At 35.0% G+C, this 23,842-nt stretch overlaps 1 protein-coding gene across 5 annotated transcripts in view; it reads left to right on the plus strand.

Moving 5' to 3' along the window:
* The window catches only part of JMJD1C (jumonji domain containing 1C), a 260,706-nt gene that overhangs the window by 212,944 nt on the left and 23,920 nt on the right, over positions 1 to 23,842 (plus strand). For 3 of the 5 annotated variants that reach the window (XM_078434306.2, XM_078434302.2, XM_078434304.2), the window contains exons 4-13: positions 3,402 to 3,507; positions 5,378 to 5,443; positions 6,084 to 6,208; positions 8,077 to 8,220; positions 8,320 to 8,512; positions 8,630 to 10,317; positions 13,772 to 13,944; positions 14,221 to 16,430; positions 20,931 to 21,132; positions 23,220 to 23,434. In XM_078434306.2, coding sequence (XP_078290432.2) covers positions 3,402 to 3,507; positions 5,378 to 5,443; positions 6,084 to 6,208; positions 8,077 to 8,220; positions 8,320 to 8,512; positions 8,630 to 10,317; positions 13,772 to 13,944; positions 14,221 to 16,430; positions 20,931 to 21,132; positions 23,220 to 23,434 — 5,122 coding nt within the window. Of the gene's footprint in view, positions 1 to 3,401; positions 3,508 to 5,377; positions 5,444 to 6,083; positions 6,209 to 8,076; positions 8,225 to 8,319; positions 8,513 to 8,629; positions 10,318 to 13,771; positions 13,945 to 14,220; positions 16,431 to 20,930; positions 21,133 to 23,219; positions 23,435 to 23,842 lie in introns of all 5 variants that reach the window. The other 2 variants (XM_078434303.2, XM_060642645.3) reach the window with 2 other exon arrangements.

Raw genomic sequence — 23,842 nt, forward strand, 5'->3', positions numbered from 1 at the left:
ATACTAATTACAGATCCTTAGTTTCAGTTCTCTGCGAGTTTGCCTTATAGACTGTATCTGATTTTTAGCACTTTCACAAAATTGTTCAAGTCAATAAATGGAAAAAAAAAAAAAAAACACCTTGTTTGGCTACCTGGTAGTGGCTCTTGTAAGATTTGATCCTTTGTCCTTTAAAATGGGAATGATGACTACAATAGAAATACCTGTAACTTAGCACAATTCAAAAAGGAGTACTCCAGCAACAATAGGACTGTCATAACTGGACAGTATGTTGGGATAATTTTCTTGGATTTTAACTAATTTAGTAATACATGTCATCCAATACCATAGATAATTAAGAATTAGATGTCTTAAGAAAGCTAATTGTAGTTATTTTTTAAAAAATCTTATTGTAAAAACACATTCATTAAGATGGAAAGAGGCAGATATTAGTGACTGCTTTATAGATGAGGAAATTGGTCCATAGAAATTTGATCTATAAGGTCATTTCAGTAAATAGATTCAAGTTGTCAGTTTTTAATGGTGTGTTTTTCTCACTAGAAATGGGTCATTGTTGAGGAGATATTTGTATGTTTAATGATCCTGGAAATATAGCCTGTTATCTTAATGTTTTAAATAAAATATAAATAAATATTGAGCAATTTATATATCCCAGTAGGTGTGTTTTTTGTTTTTTTTTTTTTAAGTAAACTCTACACCTAATGTGGGGCTTGAACTTGTGACCCCGAGATCAAGAGTCACATGCTGTACTGACTGAGCCAGCCTGGCCCCCCTACGCCTAGTAGTTTTAAACTGTGAAGTTTCATGGGTTTCTTTCTTTTTTTTTTTTTTTAAATGTTTCTTTATTTTTGAAAGAGAGAGAGAGAGAGAGAGACAGCATGAGCAGGGGAAGGAAGGACAGAGAGAGAGGGAGACACAGAATCGGAAGCAGGCTTGAGGCTCTGAGCTGTCAGCACAGAGCCTCACTGGGTGGGGTGAGGGGGCTCGAACTCACAAACTGCGAGATCATGACCTGAGCCAAAGTCAGATGCTCAACCGACTGAGCCACCCAGGCACCCCTCTTTTCTTTTTAAATGTTTATTTACTTATTTTTGAGAGAGAGAAAGAGAGGGAGACACAGAATCCTTAGCAGTCTTCAGGTTCTGAGCTGTCAGCACAGAGCCCAACACGGGGCTGAAACTCATGAACTGTGAGATCATCACCTAAGCTGAAGTCAGATGCTTAACTGACTAAGCCACCCCAGTGCCCAAAACCGTGAAGTTTCAATACAGGAAACTGGTTTTTTAGACCATACCCATGACTGTCTGTGAAGTATTGCCAGTGTTGCTTTAACAGCAGTTTATACCCCTTCTACCCCAAAGTATGAAAGATTGGAAGTAGTAGACCATAGTAAACTTAAAATAAGTCAGCAGTGGGGCATCTGAGTGGCTCAGTTGGTTACGCGTCTGACTTTGGCTCAGGTCAAGATCTTACGGTTCATGAGTTCAAGCCCCACGTCAGGCTTGAGCTGACAGCTCAGAGCCTGGAGCCTGCTTCAGATTCTGTGTCTCCCTCTGTCTGAACCTCCCTTGCTTGCACTCTGTCTCTTGCTCTGTCTCAAAAATAAATAAACATTAAAAATTAAAAAAGAAGAAGTCAGCAGTGACACCCAGGTGATTGTGTAGTGTTTTTCTAGACAAGTGCCCATCTTTTTTCCAATTAAATGTCTAGAATAAGGGAAGAGTGGTTATAATAAAGACAGGTGTTTAGAGAAGATTCATAGCTGTGGAAACAAAACCAGAATGCACATGTTTGAAGAACTATAAGGTAGGGAAGTGATTAGACTTGTTTGTTGACTTTGAAGAGTTAAGCTTGGATCTGTGTGTGGAAGCTAAAGTAAGGAAGACTTTGAAAGAACTTGATAGTTGTCAGAGCTATCTGGAAATGGTAATGGTTTTCCTTGGGAGATAGAATGTTTCCTTTGTTTTGTTGTCATAGAATAGACTGTCACCTGGTGTGCATCAAGAGGTTTAGAGTCTGAACTTTTCCATGGTATTTTCTGTTCCTAAAATAAAGAGGGTAAGTAAGTGTGCAGTGTATTATTAAAGGGGTGTGGAAAAAAGGGATTGCTAGAAAGTTTCTTTACAAAAAAGAAGACCTGTCATGGACATTCCACCCCCTCCCCCAAAATGACAGATTTTATCTACATTTTGTATGATACTTTTCCACTCTAGTATTTCCTTCTGTAAAGTAGCATTTCAGTTTATTTGCGAAGGAATATAGTTGATAACTTTGAAGGCCTGTATTTCTTCCTCTTGGTTGGTATTCACTAGGTATAAATGAAATATCAGAGTATTTGCCACACTATTATTGCAAAAATACATACATGATAGCCCCTTAAGGTCATCATGAGATGAGAAGAAAAAGCTTTATTTAGATAAACTTTAGACTAGAAGACTGAAGTATGACCTGCTTGATTAGGGGTCCTTCTTTGTACTCTTCAGCTACTTTTCGACTTTTCCAAATTGCCACATTATTTTTATTCACCAGATAGAATTCCCTTCACTCTGCTCCCTTCTGTTCACTGGTTTCCATGATCTGCCAGTCCACTTTCATAAGGGCCGCCAATTGACAGTGCTGCTTTGTTGTTCTTCCCAGCTCTACTCTAGGGCTCCTGCCGCTGACCTCAAATGCAGGAGCAGCAGAGGTGCTTTGAGAGAGAGAGAACAGAATGTCAAAGAGTCCAGCGGGGGACCAACAGATTGTGGGAAACCATGTGACTGTGTGATTCACATCTCCAAGGAGAGAGAACCGGTTGTTTCTGTGTCTAGATCCACCCTGTTATGAGGATAATACCATCAATAATGTAATTTTAATTGCCTGGATGCTTTGACACTGGGTTTTAGCAGTGAAGTTACTGGTCAGATGAGTTTGAGTAGAACTGAATTTGATGGCATTTAAATCAAGAGAGTGGATAATGACTTTTGTAGTTTAAAACATTTTAGGCATTATGGGAAGAGGGTAATTCATCTATGTATATATGTATTGTCACTAAAATATTCAACTCGATTCTTTTGCTACCAGCCTTAGATGACCTGATGCTATTTGGTTTGTATATTGCTTCTCATCCTGAAACCCTTAAAAATGTGACTTATCTAAGGCCACACTTAAAGTTAGAAAACACATTAGTAAATTTCAAATTTTGTCTAGGATTGTTGTCAAGGATCAAATCTTACATAGGTTAATTTCTTATGCTCTGCTGTTATGTAATTGCTAATGAACTATAACTTATGAATTTGTGTTTTTACATACATTTAGATGAAGGAATTTTCTTCAATCCTTAGAAAATATAGGAGGGAGAGTTCGTAATATTAACGTTAGGACAGCGTAACATGGACCTTTCTTTTAATCTGTAATTCTAGGACGACATAGACAGCCTAAACCCAGTTCTCAGGGACAACCCGCAACTTCAGGAAGAAGTGAAAGTCTGGGTAAAGGAACAAAAGGTTCAGGAGATTTTTATGCAAGGTAACTATTTTGAAGTTCTGCATTAAATTTTTTTGGAACTGGGCAGTTTTTCATGTTTGGTTTTGGTTGTTCAATTACATGCAATATAAATAGAAGACCCAGTTTAATATTTTGAGTTCTGTCCAGTCGAGGGAAAATAGCAAAATCATAATTTCAGTAGAAAGCTCATAACTTCACCAGCTTACTAGCTCATCTGAGTTAAATGACTGGCATGAAATTATAACCACACAGGTGTTTTGTTGATAGGAAAATTTCCATATTACAGAATAAAGTTAGGTGTGTCCTTCCTGGAGAAGGAAGCATTGTTTGAGTAAAGGATTGCCCAAAGCCACAAATGATTTCCTTTGAAGAATGCTGTTAGTATCTGATAAAAGTGGCCTATTTCAGTTCACCTTCCTCAGCAATGACCATCATACTAGTTTTAGTTTTGTTTCTTTTTTTAGTAAGTTATAAATTTGTCTATAACATGTAACTTTCAAACCAGTGGGGTTTTATAATTCTTAGTGATTTCTTTTTCTATTTGTAAAATCATATAAGCTTTTTGTGACATTGAATTGAAACTAGGACAGTATGGCATGAAGTATTGATATTTTGTTGAATGGTTTTAAAAAGGAATTTTGTTTTTAAATACCCATATTTATCTCAACCCTCAACTTCCATGTCATTTAACTTCAGTTATAATAGAGATCATCTCTAAGGTGTGGCTACTCTGCTTTGTATGGGTACTTATAGAGCAGATCATCTATGTATTAAATTCTTCTTAGGCTAAATATTCTTTAAAACTTACTATAGAGAATATGAAAAAATGCATAGAAATAGTATATTTCAGCAAACTTCCATGTGCCTATCTTCCAGCCCTAACAGCTATAAAACCTTGGTTGGCCCTGCCCCATCCACGCTCCTGTTTCCTTCCATCAAATTCAGTCATCGCCGAATTTTTTAAACAAAGCCAGCATACCATTATTATGCCCCCCCCAAAATTAATAGTTCTTTAATATTAAATACTGGATACTCAAGTTCAAATTTTCACTTATTTTGTAAATGTCTCAAATGACTTTTAACAGGTTTGATTGATTTTTATTATTTTATTTATTTATATATTTTAGATCAGGGGATCCAAAAAATGTCCACAATTTAATGGGTTGATGTGTCCCATCTCTTTTCCTCTTTTCCTTGCAATTTATTGAAGATGCCAGGCTAATATATTTTAGCAACTTTTGTTTTCTTACCCTATTTATAGAGGTGAAAAATTGAGGCAGTATAGTCCCTGTTCAACCTAAGCAGAATTATTTGAGGCTGACTCTAAATTGTGTTTTGTGGTAGGAATAAGACAGTTAAAAATTGAAAATTGTGCTAATAGAAATTGAAAATTGATCATACTTATTCTGTAAGCTGTTGCTATATTACATTCTTAGAGTCTTATTCTTCCACAGTTAGAAAAGACTAGAGTTTGTATAATCGATTATCATGGCTCCGAATGTATTTAATTTATAGGTCAAGTGGAACATTTTCTATACATTTGTTAATTGACTTATATTTCAGGCCAACATTAGCATAGTTTTGTTTTGAAACTGGCAAATAAATATTAAACCATTAATTGGTATGTTAAATGGCTTATAACTGTATGCCCAGGAATTAAAAATCAATTCATTCCTAGATCTCTCACCTAAATGTTTTATTTGACCTGTCAACTTCATATTCTTAATTTTTATAAGAGGCAAAATAATGAGAATTAAAGAAGATTAAGCACTTACACATTTTGAAAGCGTTTGTAAATTGTCCATGTATAATGCTGTCATCAAGGTGTATCAGTTTCCATCCGATCCCTCACAGTTCTTGTTAAACTTTTAAATATTTGATACCATTTTAGTACCTGAATTGAAGAAATTTTTATCTCCCATTATTCTCTTCTGTGGACTGACTTTTGTTTTAATAGGTAAATGTGAATATATGCAGATATATATTATTATTATTTAATCCTTCCCTTTAAAAAGTGAGTTTAATCTAAAAGTACACCATAGTTCTTTATTTAGAATGCCTTTTAGTGCCATATTTATAATTCACTTAATAATCTCTGTATGTTGCAAGACTTTGGCAGCTTTTTCTAGCTGTCAACAGAAGAATTAAAATTTGTAGTTGTTATGTAGAGTTTTGGCAACTAGAAAACTCAAGATAATGGAATCCCAAATTACCTTTTCATTTCAGCCACATAGTCCTGTACCCCACACCTATTAAGTAGCTTTGTAGCCTTATGACTTTCTAGATGACTATAACTTTACATTTTATATTGACCTTTTATTAACTCATGATGCCAGAAATAGTCTTTCTGACTTAAAATATTTTATTTCCATTGAGTTAGAACATATATGTGTAGTAGAGTGTGTGTAATGATAACTTCACAGTGATCTGGCGCTAAGGTATATGTAGTCACTTCTAATACATTTTTTAAAAACCAATATTTGAAAATGATATTACTCATCTATCACAAAGCTCCTGTTTCTCCTAAAAGGTATTCTTCAATGAAAATGTCTCCATTTAAGATACCCCTATTTCTTGTGTGTGTGTGTTTTTTTAAGGTCCTTATTCCTTAAATGGATACAGAGTGAGAGTATATAGACAAGACTCTGCCACCCAGTGGTTTACTGGCATAATTACTCATCATGATCTCTTCACTCGCACCATGATCGTTATGAATGATCAGGTAACTAGTCCAACTAATAATACTTTTGAAGAGAGATACTTACAATTCAGATAGTCCATGCCTCCCAAAAAATGGTTCAATAAGTTTGCAGTAAATAATTTTCATCTCTTAAGTTTTTTCTTTAGTAATATACTTCTAATAAGTTTAAGTGTATCTGATGTTTATTAGAGGTCACTTTAGGTCACAGTGAGATAGTAATACCAAATTTATTTCAACACTGATCAAATAAGTCTCTGAAATAGAAGCATCAAACTCTTTTGAGTATTCTTTTTTTTTAATCCTTTCATCAGCTAATATTTTCTTTCTTAAAATCTATTTTTCTATCTCCAGTAATAAATGTATTTCCCAAATGATTGCTTTTCACTAATGAAAACTAATGCACACCATTGTAGTTCTTTTCAAGTCAAGTTTCATAGTTGGTATGCTCCCTTAAGTATTAAGGATATAAATTTCATATGAAGTTTTTTAAATTTTTTTATCTTATTATTTTTTTAATGTTTATTTATTTTTAAGAGAGAGAGAGACAGTGTGAGCGGGAGATGGGCAGAGAGAGAGGGAGACATAGAAACAGAAGCAGGTTCCAGGCTCTGAGCTGTCAGCACGGAGCCTGACGCGGGGCTCAAACCCACGGACCGCGAGATCATGACCTGAGCCAAAGTCGGACGCTTAACCGACTGAGCCACCCAGGCACCCCTCATATGAAGTTTTAAAGAACAGTCTGAAAGTCTTGATTTCAAATCTTTCAAAGCTGTAGCTAAAAAAAAAAAAAAAATATTTACACCTTGCTACCTGAGTGGATTGTGGAGGGTTTCTGAATAATTGAGTACCCCTTTAGAAACAGTTCAAATGCTTTGCTTAAAATTTTAGCCAAATTGCTGAATAAATTATATTGGTTAATTGTATTTATTTGTTTTTCCTAAAATGGTGGCAAACTTTCATTTCTTAATGGAACATAGAATTGCCTTTAGTTTTTAAAATAGTTACTTGTTTAACATGTCTTTTTAAAAAATTATTACCATTTGTATTCATTTACACAATTTTTGTCATTTTCTTCTTAAGTTCTACTTTCCTAGTTTTATAGCTGCTTTTTGGAAATTCCTTTTTTTTTTTCATTAAAATATTTATTTTAATGTTTATTTATTTTTGAGAGAGAGAGCGCGCAAGCAGGGGAGGGGCAGAGAGAAGGGGAGACACAGAATCTGAAACAGGCTCTAGGCTCCTAGCTGTCAGCGCAGAGCCCAATGTGAGGCTCAAACTCAGACTGAGATCATGACCTGAGCTGAAGTCAGATGCTTAACCAATTGAGCCACTCAGGTACCCCTTAACTTTTAAATTTTTTCAAAGTTTATTTATTTATTTTGAGAGCAACAGAGGGAGTGGGGGAGGGGTAGAGAAAGAGGGAGACAGAGAAATTCTAAGCAGGCTCCGTGCTGACAGCACAGAGCCCAGTGCAGGGCTTGAACCCATAAAACCATGAGATGGTGACCTGAGATGAAACCAAGAGGCAGATGCCCAACCAACTGAGCTATCCAGGCACCCCTAGAAATTCCTATTTTTAAAATACATTTTATGACTTGGCATTATACTCCTAATTGATTCTTAGCCTTGCTTTTTTTAAGATATACTTGCAATAAATATATTTGCTTTTAAATTTTTGGTTAGCAGAAGAAACAGTAGGTTTCAGAATGTTAAACAAGCTAATATTATGTTTGATGACTAAAACTGATTTATTGCAAGTCTGACAGTATCTTATGAATTAAGTATCCCAAACTGATTTTTAAACATTTTCTACTCAGTAGTTATACCTAATATTATATCGACTAGCTGATTGGATTTAATTTTTGTTCTTGTTTTGTGTTGTGGATTAGGTACTAGAACCACAGAATGTCGATCCTTCTATGGTTCAAATGACCTTTCTAGATGATGTTGTTCACTCTTTGTTAAAAGGTGAAAATATTGGCATCACATCACGGCGAAGGTCTCGCGCCAGTCAAAATAGCAACGCTGTTCACGTATGTATGTTGTTAATGATGTATTATTATATACATATTTTTCCTTAGATTACTTAGGATCAGGTAATAAATAATCATTGTTCAATTGGTTATTTTTAGGGTCATTATACACGTGCCCAAGCAAATAGTCCCAGACCAGCAATGAACTCCCAAGCTGCTGTACCAAAACAGAATACACACCAGCAACAGCAACAAAGAAATATTCGTCCAAGTAAGAGGAAGGGCTCAGATAGCAGTATACCAGATGAAGAGAAGATGAAGGAGGAAAAGTATGAGTATATAGCACGAGGAGGTAGGACTCAATTTTTTTAAGGGAATGAGAACAAATAAAACAAAAATACACTTAAAAGGTACTTATTTAATATTTTAGTTATGCAAAATAAAACTGTTCCTTTTTTTTATCTTACAGAAAATGCTAAAGGGAAAAACAAACAGTTGATGAATAAAAGAAGGAAACCTGAGGAAGATGAAAAGAAACTAAATATGAAAAGACTACGAACCGACAATGTTTCAGACTTTTCTGAGAGCAGTGACTCAGAAAATTCAAATAAGAGAATAATAAATAATTCCTCAGAGCAGAAGCCAGAGAATGAGTTGAAAAATAAAAACACTTCAAAGGTAAATGGAGAAGAAGGAAAATCCCAGAATAATGAGAAGGTAGGAGAAGAGACACTAATAATAGACAGCCAGCCTCCCTGGGATCAAATACAGGAAGATAAAAAACATGAAGAAGCAGAGAAGCAGAAGTCTGTTGACACTCAGCTTCAAGACAAAATGATTATTCGTTCATCAGAGCAGGCCACACTTTCTGATCATAATCCTAACGATTTACTTCTTCAAGAATGCAATATGGAAAAAACACATACAGTGGAATCATTACCAAAGGAGAAATTTGTGTCCAGACCACCCACACCAAAATGTGTTATTGATATTACGAATGACACTAATTCAGAAAAGGTGGCTCAGGAAACCTCCAGTACCTTTGGCCTTCAGACACTTCAGAAAATGGATCCTAATGTTAGTGATTCAAAACATTCTATTGCAAATGCAAAATACTTGGAAACAGCAAATCAAGATTCCGACCAGAGCTGGGTCAGTGATGTAGTTAAAGTAGATTTAACCCAATCAAATGTTAGGAGTGCTTCCTCAGGAAATGATCACCTGAATATGGAAAAAGAGAAAAACCAGTATGTCTCTTATATGTCTTCTCTGAGTGCAGTTTCTGTCACAGAAGATAAGCTGCATAAGCGAAGCCCACCCCCAGAGACAGTAAAATCTAAACTTAATACTTCAGTAGATATTCACAAGACAAAATCAAATCCCTCACCTGAAGTTCTTAAACCTAAAATTACCCATTCTCCTGATTCTGTAAAGTCTAAGGCCAATTATGTGAACAGCCAAGCTGCTGGTGAGAGAAGACTGGCAAACAAGATAGAACATGAGTTATCAAGATGCAATTTTCATTCAGTTCCTACTCGAGGCAGTACCTTAGAAGCTACAAAGAGCCCTCTTATCATTGATAAAAATGAGCATTTCACAGTTTACAGAGATCCTGCACTTGTTGGGTCAGAAACAGGAACTAATCACATTTCACCTTTCTTAAACCAGCATCCCTTTCCTCTTCATTCTTCATCCCATAGAACCTGTTTAAATCCAGGTACCCATCACCCTGCCTTAACTCCTGCACCTCACTTACTTGCGGGATCATCTAGTCAAACTCCAATACCTACCATTAACACTCACCCTCTGACTAGTGGTCCACACCATTCTGTTCATCACCCTCATTTACTTCCTACTGTGTTACCTGGAGTGCCTGCTGCCTCCTTACTTGGTGGCCACCCACGACTAGAGACTGCTCACGCCAGCAGCTTGAGCCACTTAGCATTAGCACACCAGCAACAGCAACAGTTATTACAGCATCAGTCCCCTCATCTTCTTGGACAAGCCCATCCTTCTGCTTCATATAATCAGCTTGGACTTTATCCAATTATTTGGCAATATCCAAATGGAACACATGCATACTCAGGACTTGGTCTACCTTCTTCTAAGTGGGTTCACCCAGAAAATGCAGTTAATGCTGAATCTTCTTTAAGGAGGGTAAGTTACATTGTGGTTTGGCACACATCAATATATGTGTATTAATCAACATGTATACAAGTGCGTTTCCAATATCCCATTAATTTTTTGTCTTATTATAAAATATGTTAGAATCTTTCAAGCACTAATTTTTCCAATCATAGTGAAACTTTTGATACTTAGTAACTTTGGAACCATGGAAGCTGATATCTCAGAAAAGCCTACATACTTTTAAAAGCCAATTTAAAGAAGTAAAACTTTTAGATTGGTTCTGACATATCTATTATGAAGAATGAATGTCTTGATAACTTATTATGGTACATATCTATAATTATGCTCAGCTAAATTACAAGTACAATTTGTGGATTAAAATTTATGTAAAGTTATATGTAAAAAAAAAATATGTATATATATAAATTATATATAAATTGGATATATATCTTAAATTATTCTCAAGACAAATTTTTATGTTTCCCAGCTAGATATAATATTGATGGTATGTTACAGGCTGTGACTCTCTGAGGCTCTTATTCTCAGAAGGGTGCCTAAGTTGGAGACTTCTGATATTTGGGAGTAAAGTTGGGACTGAAGTCCTGCCAACATCAAATGTGAGGAGTTTTGCTGAAGGTGGTGGTATAGAGAGCTCCTATTCCCTCATGGGCTAATGTGGTTTCTCTAGCCACATTTATTTTCACGCTAAGAAGTGATTGTTGAGGGCATTACCATCCACAGTATCAAAAAGAATGAGAATGGGTGTCTTAAACTCCACCAGACAACTTAGTCCTTGTCCTTGGTGCAGCTCAAGTTGCTCTTCAACTGTCTCCCCAGAATTTTTCTAAAACTTGATTGATGGATTGATTGATTAAAATCAATTAACATTAAATTTACCGTCCTAATCATTTTTAAGCGTACAGTTCAATAGTGTTAACTTTATTCACATTGTTGTGCAACAGATCTCTAGAACATTTTCATCTTGCAAAACTGAAACTTTATACCCGTTAAACACTAATTCCCTTTCCTCTTCCCCCTATTCTTTGGCCAACCACCTTTCTACTTTGTTTCTATGATTCTGACTGCTTTAGATACTCCAATTGATGCAGTCATACAGTATTTGTCCTCTTGTGGCTTCTTTCATGTAGCATATCTTTGAAGTTCATCCATGTTGTAGCATGTAACATGATTTTCTTTTTTTTTAAGCTGTGTAATATTCCATTATATGTATATTCCACATTTTCTCTATGCATTTGTCAGTGGACTTATGGGTAACTTCTACCCCTTGACTATAATGGATAGTGCTGCAATGAACTTCTGTATTTTTGACATCTTTCACAAGTTAGGCAAGAGGGGGTGATGATTTGGAAGGTAATGCTAGTGAGCTTCTCACTTAGGGATAATACTGCTTATGTAGAGCCTTGGTAATAAATGCAAGGGTGGTGTTCCTCATGCCAAGTCTGTCAGAGGAATTGTTATATTCTGGGTAGCAGTGGTGACATAGATAATGGTAGTAAGTCCTTCCTTGATTCCTAAGTTGTGATTGTTTACCTTGTTGGTAAAGGGACATCAGCTAGCAGTTAAGAGTTCTGACAGTTTTAAAGGATATTTCTTGTGGTTTAATCCCATAATAAATAATCAACTCCTTTGGACTCCATTTCTGTGTGAGTTTTGGTCTTCTTTAATGAAGTCACTAGTGAACTCCACAATTTATTCTGCACCAACATCCCCACATTTGATGTTGGCAGGATCTCATTTCTAGAAGAATTTTGCTTATGTTGATCTGATCCATAAGCTTCCCATTTCCATTCTTGATGGTGCTATTGAACTTGTGGCAGGTAGAATCTTACTGGAATGTATAAATTAAGTAGTTGAAGTCAATGAAGAGTCACTAATTACTACAGTATCCTCTTTACTGTTATTGAAAGCAGGCCTGGTGACCCTAGTGCCTAATGCACCCACATTTTACTCTGACCGTTCACTCTCATGTGGCACAAATGTAGATGCAGCTGATACTGGACAAAGACAGACTAGAACACATGGGAACTGAGAGCTGGCAAATCATTTTGAGTCTTCCATAATTTCCCAACCCTGAAAAATCAGTCTAAGTAACTGTTAGAAGTGGCTTGGGTAGTATTTTTCTCTCAGTTGTGTCAATCTAGCCTCCGTATATATATTTAAGGGCATAAAATGTCTTCTTAACTGGTCACAAACTTGTTAAACTAAAAACAAGCATATCACATTTTCATTTGTTATGTAAAGTTATAAAGCAGTGAATTTAAGTAACATTTTGAACAAAAATGAAGATCTCTTAATCCTAATATTGTGAGTAGCAGTGAAGAAACAACTAGGAAATAATTTTTGTTGGTATTTTATAGTCAAAAATTTAACATTGCCATAAGTGATTGTAGCTTAAAATTTCTGGATAGTGTAAAACTGAGGCCTTTTAAACATATCTGCATGATCTTTATGCATATGTGCATGTGTGTCTAATGTGTATATATGTATTTTTTCTGTTATGTGAGGTTTATGCTTTATAATGTATATTTTTAATCCAAATAATTTTACAGCAGCATGTTTTTGTTATGATATCATACTGCTTTTGCATTATCACTTTGAGATGTAAAATATACTCTCTTTGTTAAAACCAAAGGGGATTTTCCCAATATCTCAGTGAAGTATAACTCCACAAAGTATGTTCTGGAAGAATGTCAGTGTGTATGTGTGTATGAATGTCAGTATAGAACGAATCCTTACACATGTAATTAGAGAGTTTTAAGTATCAACATAGAGATCAGTATCACCAAATATTCAGTATGAGAAAGGCAGCATATTGATATATAAAAGATTAATTTTGTTGTACTTCCACACTTCCAAGTTTAATGGTCCAACAGTGCTTATAGCTTGTAGTGGAAACAAAGTACAAGTGGCTTTCAAAATGTAATATTCTGCCAGTTCTAAGTAAATTGATGCATTGAAAAAGTTTGTTATTTTTGACAACAGAAATTGGCAAATGAACTTGATATTCTATTTCTGGTGACATGTACTTCAGTAATAACAAATTCTGTTTTTTGTATTAGCAGTATATATTTTTATGGTATTAGAATGTTAGGAAATCTGATGAACTAGGTTCTGTACATTTAGAAGTTAAAAGACAATGCTTTCAAGATCTGCATTCAATATAAAAAAAATAACAAATGTTTGGAAATTACTATGATGATACTGATTGATTTTCCTACATCACATGGAAAAATCCATATAATTATGTTATTTATTTGTCTGAATAGTTCTTGTAAGATATATTTAGAAAAGGTCATTTATGCTTCATAAATATACATTAAAGTCCTGCTGTGATAACTGTGTTTAGCTTTTTCTAGTAATTGAAGTCTGATATATATATATATATATATATATATATACGTATATATATATATGTATATATGTATATGTATATATGTATATGTATATATTTTTTTTTAAATAGAATTCTCCCAGTCCCTGGTTACATCAGCCCACCCCTGTGACCTCAGCAGATGGTGTTGGATTACTTAGTCACATTCCTGTCAGACCTTCCAGTGCAGAGCCTCATCGGTCTCTTAAAATTACAGCACATTCCAGTCCACCATTGACAAAAAGTTTAATAGATCACCATAAAGAGTAAGTTCACCAATGCTTAAAACTTACGAGTACCTCGTCTTTCATAGTTTTTCTTAATTTGATTTCTAAACAGATAATTTTAAGTTAAGAAACATCTTAAAACTAGGCTTTGAGTAAGTACTATTGTTTCCATTTTGATATACTTTCTAATGTACTCTGTATTATTCAAAGTACATGCAAAGTCATGTTTTCCTTTCATAATATTATGCAGAAGCTATCTTCATATCATACCAGAAAAAGTTGTTACAGAAACCTTTATGTGTATTTTCTTTACAGAGAACTGGAGAGGAAAGCTTTCATTGAACCATTACGTTCTGTTGCATCCACATCAGCAAAAAATGACCTAGATCTGAATAGGTCACAGACTGGAAAAGATGGTCTATTGCATAGACATTTTGTGGATCCTGTATTGAATCAATTACAGAGACAACCCCAGGAGACTGGAGAGAGATTACACAAATATAAAGAGGAACACCGTCGAATCCTTCAAGAAAGTATTGATGTTGCTCCCTTTACAACTAAAATCAAGGGGCTTGAGGGTGAGAGAGATAGTTATTCCAGAGTAGCATTGTCATCTTCTAGCCCTAAAAGCCATGTCATTGTCAAACAAGACAAGGATGTAGAATGTTCAGTATCCGATCTTTATAAAATGAAGCACTCAGTGCCTCAGAGTTTGCCCCAAAGTAACTATTTCACTACATTGTCTAATAGTGTGGTCAATGAACCACCAAGGTCCTATCCATCCAAAGAGGTTTCACATATTTACACTGAAAAACAGAGTAATACCCTTGCTGCAACAGCTAATCCTCAAACTCTGACTTCATTTATATCATCTCTTTCAAAGCCTCCACCCTTAATTAAACACCAACCAGAAAGTGAAGGTTTAGTAGGCAAGATACCAGAACATCTTCCCCATCAAATTGCTTCTCACTCGGTAACAACCTTCAGAAATGATTGTAGGAGTCCTACCCATTTGACAGTTTCTTCTACAAATGCACTCCGGAGCATGCCTGCTTTACATAGAGCACCAGTATTTCACCCACCAATCCATCACAGCCTGGAAAGAAAGGAAAGCAACTATAGTAGTCTTTCCCCTCCAACTTTAACCCCAGTGATGCCTGTAAATGCTGGTGGGAAAGTTCAAGAATCACAAAAGCCTCCAACTCTAATTCCAGAGCCGAAAGACTCTCAGGCCAATTTTAAGAGTTCTTCTGAACAGAGTTTGTCAGAAATGTGGAAATCTAATAATAACCTCAGCAAAGAGAAAGCTGAATGGCATGTGGAGAAAAGCAGTGGAAAGTCACAGGCTGCTATGGCATCTGTCATTGTTCGTCCACCATCTAGTACAAAACTTGAGAGTGTGCCAGCAATGCAGTTAGCTTCCAAAGATCGAGTTAGTGAAAGATCTTCAACTGGGGCAAATCAAACAGATTGTCTCAAACCAGCAGAAGCTGGGGAGACTGGAAGAATCATTCTGCCAAGTGTGAATTCAGACAGTGCTCACATAAAATCTGAAAAAAATGTCCAGGCTGTCTCACAGGGCAGTGTTCCCAGTTCAGTCATGTCTGCCATAAATACAGTGTGTAATACCAAAACGGATGTATTCACATCTGCTGCCACTACCACCAGTGTTTCCAGCTGGGGGGGTTCAGAAATAATTTACTCTTTATCGAATACCATTTTGGCCTCTAAATCCTTAGAATGTACCTCTTCAAAAAGTGTCAGTCATTCAGTGGCTCAGATACAAGAATGCAGGGTCAGCACCACAGCTCCAGTTACACCAGCCAGTAGTAAGACAGGAAGTGCTGTTCAGCCCAGCTCTGGGTTCTCAGGCACAACTGATTTTATCCATTTAAAAAAGCACAAGGCAGCATTGGCTGCAGCTCAGTACAAAAGTAGTAATGTCAGCGAGACTGAGCCTAATGCTCTGAAAAATCAGACATCTTCAGCCTCCCTTCTCTCGGATAGCACTGTAGCCTGTAGTACAATAAACAAAGCAAACTCTGTAGGAAATGGGCAAGCATCCCAGACAAGTCAACCTAACTACCATACTAAACTGAAAAAGGCCTGGCTTACTAGACACTCAGAGGAAGATAAAAATACTAATAAAATGGAAAATTCAGGGAATTCTGTATCAGAAATTATCAAGCCATGTTCTGTCAATTTAATAGCCTCTACATCCAATGACATACAAAATAGTGTAGATAGTAAGATGATAGTTGATAAATACATAAAAGATGATAAAGTCACTAGGAGAAAAGCCAAAAGAACTTACGAATCTGGCTCTGAAAGTGGAGACTCAGATGAAAGTGAAAGCAAGTCAGAGCAAAGGACTAAGAGGCAACCTAAGCCAACTTACAAAAAGAAGCAAAATGACTTGCAGAAGAGAAAAGGTGAAATAGAAGAAGATTTAAAACCCAATGGGGTTCTCAGCAGGAGTGCCAAAGAAAAAAGTAAATTGAAATTGCAGAGCAACAGTAATAGTGGTAAGTTAATTACTTTTTTATCTCAGGCAAAATGGGCTGCATGTTCTTGCAATAATGGTGTAGGTTCTGTCAAGATGAGTGAGCACAGGGGCATCTTTTGACTTTTATTTGTCTGCCCTAGCATAATGTATGTGCTCGTAGACCTCATTTCTGCATTTCCCAAGTACCCTATAAAAGAAAATGAGAGAAGACCTATCTCTCCATTTTTAAAAGACTTGTAGAAATATGTTCTACCTAGCACTCTGACGAAAACCGATTCAGTAGTTACTCAGAATTTTGACCATTTCTAAGTACTGTCAAGTGGATTCCTAAAATTAGCTATTTACCTTTAACATGATGTGGTTGTGAAAAAAATCCTAGTCACATGTACTTCCTTTAAGTCACATTTTTAGAAGAATACTACTTCACTTAGTGTGGATACGCCCTGTATCCCTTCTCTCATCTGGTAACAAAATTGAAAGCTTTTTGAAATTACCTTCTATTTAACTAATATTGCCACTCATTCAAAAAGTTCTTTATTTTGGGTAAAAGTTAAATAAAAGGGGATTCTGGTTTTGTGTGCTCATTTCTACATTCAAGAAAAATTTCTGTAAGTAAAAGTTTCAAAACTGATTGTATTTCATTTGTGGCCTTAGCAAGGCAAAATAAGTGTAATGTTCACTCCAAAGTGTTTCTGTAGGTTTTTAACTCTAGAAGTAGTTTTTCTCAGTTTGCTTATTTCTTTTTAGGTATGTTGCACAATGCAGAAAGCACTTAATAGTTTCACTATATCCATGTATTCATCCACATACAATATATGAAATATCTGACAGTGTGGACATTCAAGAAGTACTTTGGATGCTTGAAGGCTTGTATTTGGGCCTTTTCACTGAATGAGGTTTTTTCACATGCCTGTGTGGAAACCAGAGGCAAAGTGAAGGACAGAAAAACAGGAGGATGGAATCATAGAAAAGGACAGTCAGAAAGTGAAAGAACGAAGCTCTACTAGAGACAGAAAGGCTGACAGACTGAAATGCAAATATAGTCAGAAGAAAGAGAGGGAGATTGACATCGGAGGATACAATATACATGCCATTTATTTGAGTATTGGATTGTGTACTGTGTTGCCTTTTCTTTTCTCATGTGTTTTGCTTCCCCAGTGAATTCTTAAGGAGGCATAGTGTGGTCAATAATTGTTTCTTTTCTGTTTCACGTGACATTTCCTTTGGTGTTGGGTATACAGATAGATACTTGAGTTAAATTTACAGAAAACAGAGATAGGAATCTTCCAACTTTTAACACTTAGAAAACTCTTGTGAAGTTAAGTTTATAAAATTAACTCTTAAGTACATATTCTAGTTCATGTTGACAGTGAGTATAGGTTCCCAAGTAAGAGTTCAATGACAGACTGGAATCAGCATCCCACCCCCTTCCAAGTTGTGCTGCTTAGTCAAATCTCTTCTCCTTAGTAACTAACATTTAGCCTCAGAGAGGGTATTCTAAGCCCCATCTATTGTCAAGTCCAAAATAATATTGACTGTTCATTGCCATCTGTTAATTATGGGCAGAGTTGTTCTGCCTTTGTTCTGGCTGTCTAGAAAAGTTCTGTAAATTGGGAGTTCATAAATCTAACTTCCATATTTGAGTGGATCATCTGCCTCATGAATTAAATATGACCTTTATCTAATGGTTATTGGGGTTGTCATCAGTCATAGTCAAAAAGAGTGAGTTAAGTCAGTACTTAGAGAGTGTAATGTGATTACATACACTGTTACACATGTGTAAGTTATATACACATAACTCCTATAATAGTGTGTTTCTTAGTACCTTCTAAAGCCAGGTACAAGAGATTTTATCTATTGCTTTGGAATGTCTTTGTATCTGCTGCCTTTCCATACTGCTAATTAAAAGTTGGTTGTTTTTCTGTGACTAATTTCTTATATAATTTTATGAACTGAAATTACCCATCAAATTTAAATATGTCCAAAGTCCTATGATACACAAAACCAGACTATATAATCAGAATTAATTGCTATATCTCAAAAAAAAATTTTTTTAAGTGATGGACTATCAAAGATTAAAGGTTAGCATGTATTTGTTTCCTATTTTCTTCCTCCATAGTTTTCTGTTGGCTAGAGCAGCTGATTGAGTATTTGCTAATAAATTGAGAACTAAGGATGAAAATGTTCTTATGGCATAAAAGAATACTAGGTATTTTTTGTTGATTTAAATGTGTTATTCTCAAAGTTTAGATTTTAGATATTGGCAATAAATTAGATGTATAGATTTGAAAGATAAAGTTATTTTATTATGTGAATACTTTTATAATAAAATTCATAAAAGGAGTCCGCTACCATTGTGTGTCGCCTAGTTTAGAAACAAAAATCACAATATCACAAACTGTCTCTATGACCTGGGACTTTGTGTCTTTGTAATTCATCCATTCATTTAAATTAAAAATAGCTTCAGATTGTCTATTTTGTGTCACAGAATTGAAATTTGCTTTGAAATGTCCAGTTCTATAAATACTGTTTAAATTGTTCATAGTGGTATGGTTATCCATACTCTCTGAACTGTTCCATTACCTGTAATGTAAAAGCATATTGGTTAATAGTTGTTTTCTAGTCAAAATAGAAATACATTGAATTTAGTTTATTCTAAGTGTAACAGAAAAAAAAAAGTAAATAAATGATTGGAATCACGTGTGCCAAGTAAAAATCTATGAGCAGTGTACCATTCTTGTTCATTCTGACTTCTAAAAGCTCTGAATTTTTTATACTGTCTATAGGGGAAATCTGCTTTATGTGCAGTGGAGGAGATAGCAAACTCTTCATACGAGCCTTATGGAAACATTTTTATTCCATAAGTGGTGTGTGCATATAATATGTCTTTCTTTAGTGGATTAAGCCACATGGCTTGTCCTAAGTTAGAGACAGAAGAGGGGAGAGCAGGTAGTTTAAAGAACCAGGCAACAATCCTAGAAGTGCTTAATAACTGGAAGCAGATTTTAAATGAGCCATCCCGAAGCTTAAACTCTGTACTTCCTATGTTAAGATGTGCTATCTTGCTGTCATTGTACTCCTCACACTGTCAACAGGTAAGTAATAGTGGGAGCTCAAGGCCAGAGATCTGCTACATATTTCTGCAAGAATTAGATCGTCTCCGGAGAATAGTTGTACTGCCTCTTTTCCACACATCAGAGTGATTAGAAAGCACAGGGTAGGAAATATCTTTGAACATGACAGAAATAGCAAATCTCATACCTGACATACAGATGTAAGTACACTTTTAAGAGTCTGATATTTGGGAGCACCTGGGTGGCTCAGTTAAGTGTCCGACTTCGGTTCAGGTCATGATCTCACGGTTTGTGAGTTCGAGCCCTGTGTCACGCTCTGTGCTCAGAGCTCAGAGCCTGGAGCCCACTTTGGATTCTGTGTCTCCCTTTCTCTGCTCTTCCCCAGCTCATGCTCTGTCTCTCTCTCTCTCCTTCAAAAATAAACATTCAAAAAAAATTTTTTTTTAAAAAAGGAGTCTGATATTTGCTTGTCCCAACATAGGTTGTTTTAAAAAGAATATGCTTTAAATTTTTTAATAGGCAAAGTTTAATTTATGTATAATATTTTGAGTTCTGCTCTGTAGATGACAGATTATCTACTTGATACTTGAGCCAGTGTTACAACAATTAAGTTGAAGTTAGTAAACATGATGGTGCAGTGATGTAGAGCATAGTAAATAATTTCTTCAAATGTTAATCATTTGAGGTTTTTTTTTTTTTCCTTTAGATTTCCCTGATGCCTTTTCTACCATCAAAAAAGACCATCAAGTTAATACTGGCTTTTTTCTTTATTTTCTTCATCCCTTTTATTTTCTAAAAGATACTGCTTCCATCAGTATATTGAATCAAATGGAGGACATCATAATGAGGGAGAGATACTAAGAGACAGCTTATTAGCCCCTCTTCTCTCAAATAATGGTTATATAAAATTACCTCTTATCTTTAATGGACCACACTTACCTTGGAGAATCATATTAAATATTTCAAAACAATATAAGTATGTTGGAATTAGTCTGTAGTTTCTGAAAGCACTAACTTTTGGTCTTCAGATTCTTCCTGAAATATCTTGATCTTGAAATAACTTTCTCCTACATATACCAAATCCCTGTGTAGAAGGGCTATATTTTTAGCTATAGATTCACATAGAAATGAATGATTCCTGTGTTTGCTATTGTACAAATATAAATATTTAATACATAAAAATTTCAATCAGCTGGAAGATTTACTCAGCTCTGCATTTCCAGTATACTGACATAAGAATTCATTTGATTAATAGAATAGTAAGTAAATAGAAATGCTGCTGTGGACTTTTAGTTATTAATGAGGACCTAGAAGTATAATGTCTGCTTTTTTTTTACAGTCTTAATATGTTGTGACAGTTGTATACTTGTCTTGAACTTTATCTCAAGGAGTGTACTTTTTTAAAAAGTTGTAATCTTGCTAATAATTTCCTACTGGTTTTACAGCTGGCATCCCTCGTTCGGTATTAAAAGATTGGCGTAAAGTCAAGAAGCTGAAGCAAACTGGGGAATCCTTTTTACAGGATGACTCCTGCTGTGAGATAGGGCCTAATTTGCAAAAGTGCCGAGAATGTAGACTTATTCGGAGTAAAAAAGGAGAAGAACCAACCCACTCCCCGGTGTTTTGTAGATTTTACTACTTTAGACGGTGAGTAGAAATATGTAATTGGGGAAAATATGTCTATAGGATATTGGAAATTATACTGCCATTCTGAGGGTCTCTTTTAGAGGTGGGAGTGAGTCTTTTGAGTTTGTTTCTGAAACATCAGAAGAGAGTATTAAACTTTTTTGTGATAAATTTAATAATATCTAACCATGTGACTAAATTCATATTCTCTTGTTACTTGTGGTCATATGGCCTTTCTCTTCTGAGATCTTTATTTTTCCTTAATGAGAAAATAGTATTTTCTAGAAAATGATAGGAAGCAGCAATTTGTTTGGTTTAAGGAATTTTTAAATGGTTATATACTTTGACCATTTATATTAGTTAGCAATCACAAATCGTCTATAAATCTAGGTAAACAATCTAGGTATCAAATCAAAGTCATTCCATTACATGGACTACCCACATGTTTTGTTAAACATGTAGCTATAAAAATATGAGTTATAAAATTAGAAAAAGGGTTTGTCAGTACCATATCATACTACCATATCACTTTTCACAGGTAGAATCAGTCATTCCTGAGATTCAGCTCTTTCTCTTGCTTCCTATATGACTTTATTAACTATAGTAGGATTATATAGCTCATCCTATCTCATATGCATAATGCTAATTATAGTGGTACCTACTTCAGAGAGATTTCATGATTAAATGAGATAAAGTACAAAAGGTCCTTAGTCGTACCAAGCACATATGAATGTGTATGAATATAAGCTGCAAATATTTTCCTAATCATCAACTTCCTAAGAAGTTAAGAAACACTTTGCTCTGGCAAATACACCTCTGCTGGTGGCCCAGTGGAGACCCCAAGAACATGTATTGTTAGGAACAGAACCAAGTTCTATTTCTTACTTTTACTTCATGGTTTTTCCAGCCAACAATCCCCAAAGGATCAACAACTTTAAAGAATAGTTGTAGAAAGTAGGGCACATGGAATTGCAGTAAAAAAGAAAAAGAAAACAGAAGGAAAGTAGATTTGAAGGAAAGAAATTTTCAGGTAGAGATAATAACACAAAGCTGAAATAAGATAATAGATTATAACAAAGGGAGAAATCTGGTTCAAAAAAGGATGATGGATTATAATGAAGGGAAAATTTGGTTTAAAAAAAAAAAAGGTTTAGGTAATAAAAGAATGAGAAAAGGGCCTGGGAAAAGGAATGTTGTTGGTGTTGTCCATTTGAAAAATAGAGAATGAGTTGTAATGAATTTCTGATATCCCCCAGTTGAGAGTAAATAGAGTAAGTACTATGATACTGAAGAATAACTACCAACCCGGAAGAAAATGGCAATTTTGCTTTCCATTTACCCTAAACTTTTCTGAATTGAGTAGTTAAGTAAATTGGATGGCAAGCTGAGAGGAACTAAGTATACTTAGTTGGGTTCCTAATAAACTTTTAAGAGTTTCATCCTTTCCTCTAAATCATAAATAAATAAAGTGTCATTTTAATTAATGAAAACTATGTATGTATATACTTGGTATTTTTTAAATCCTCCCAGTGAAAGTCTTAAGGTGATTTAGGGCATTTTCAGTATTAGAGGTTCTTGATTTAGATTATGTATAAAGTAAAAGAATTGCTCTAGGCAACATTTGGCCAACATTTTAACTCTTGTCCTCATCGAACACTCAGACACAATTTTCATTTGACTGAAATAAATAGTTAAGTATAACTGATAGGAAAAATCTTATTTCTTGAAATAACCTAAAATTGGTGCTGCTTATCATTGCCATTTGTGTAACACTATGGGAGTCATTTAAGTTTGTTAAATTTAATTAATAATGAAAAGTGTGTGTGTATATGAAGGACTACCCTATTTTCTTGTTTTTTTTTTTTAACAAATGTAATTTACATGTTTATAATACAAAAAATGTAAATTAATTATAAATTTACAACTTTATAAAACTGGACTGGTGTCTTGGGGTGCCTGGGTGACTCAATCTGTGCTGACAGCTCAGAGCCTACTTGGGATCCTCTCTCTGCCTCTCCTGTACTCGCACTCTCTTTCTCAAAATAAATAAGTAAACATTAAAAAAAAACTGGACTGGTGTCTAACCCTTTTATGTTTTAATATTTCAGATTGTCATTTAGTAAAAATGGAGTGGTTAGAATAGATGGTTTCTCTTCTCCTGACCAATATGACGATGAAGCTATGAGCTTATGGACACATGAAAATTATGAAGATGATGAACTAGACGTAGAAACTTCAAAATACATCTTGGATATAATAGGTGATAAGTTCTGTCAGTTAGTAACATCTGAAAAAACAGCTTTGTCCTGGGTGAAAAAGGATGGTAAGGAAGTTAAATACTTAGAATATACAACTGTACAAATTTGATTTTAAGAATTTCTCTTTGACGTATATTTAATAGGAACAGTCCCTTATTTTATCTAGTGTTACTGACATTTTAATTTGATAACACTTTTTTTATGTACAAAGGCACCTATGTGTACTTAAATCAACATCTTTTCCAACTGAATGTATTAACAATTCATGAAGTCACAATAGCACTATGCTGTTTCTGCCATTATGACATAAGTTAGCATGGTAAGGATACTTCAGATGTGGAATGGGGAAATTTCAGCATTTGCCAGCATAAGACACAGTCCATACCATTTATTTTTAATCTGCTGTGGTTCATCACAGGTTTTAGAATCAGATAGATTTATATTTGAATCTCAACTTTATTTCCTGCTTTTAA

This window comes from Panthera onca, chromosome D2, assembly GCF_046562875.1.
Source record: "Panthera onca isolate mPanOnc1 chromosome D2, mPanOnc1 haplotype 2, whole genome shotgun sequence".
Lineage (NCBI taxonomy): Eukaryota > Metazoa > Chordata > Mammalia > Carnivora > Felidae > Panthera > Panthera onca.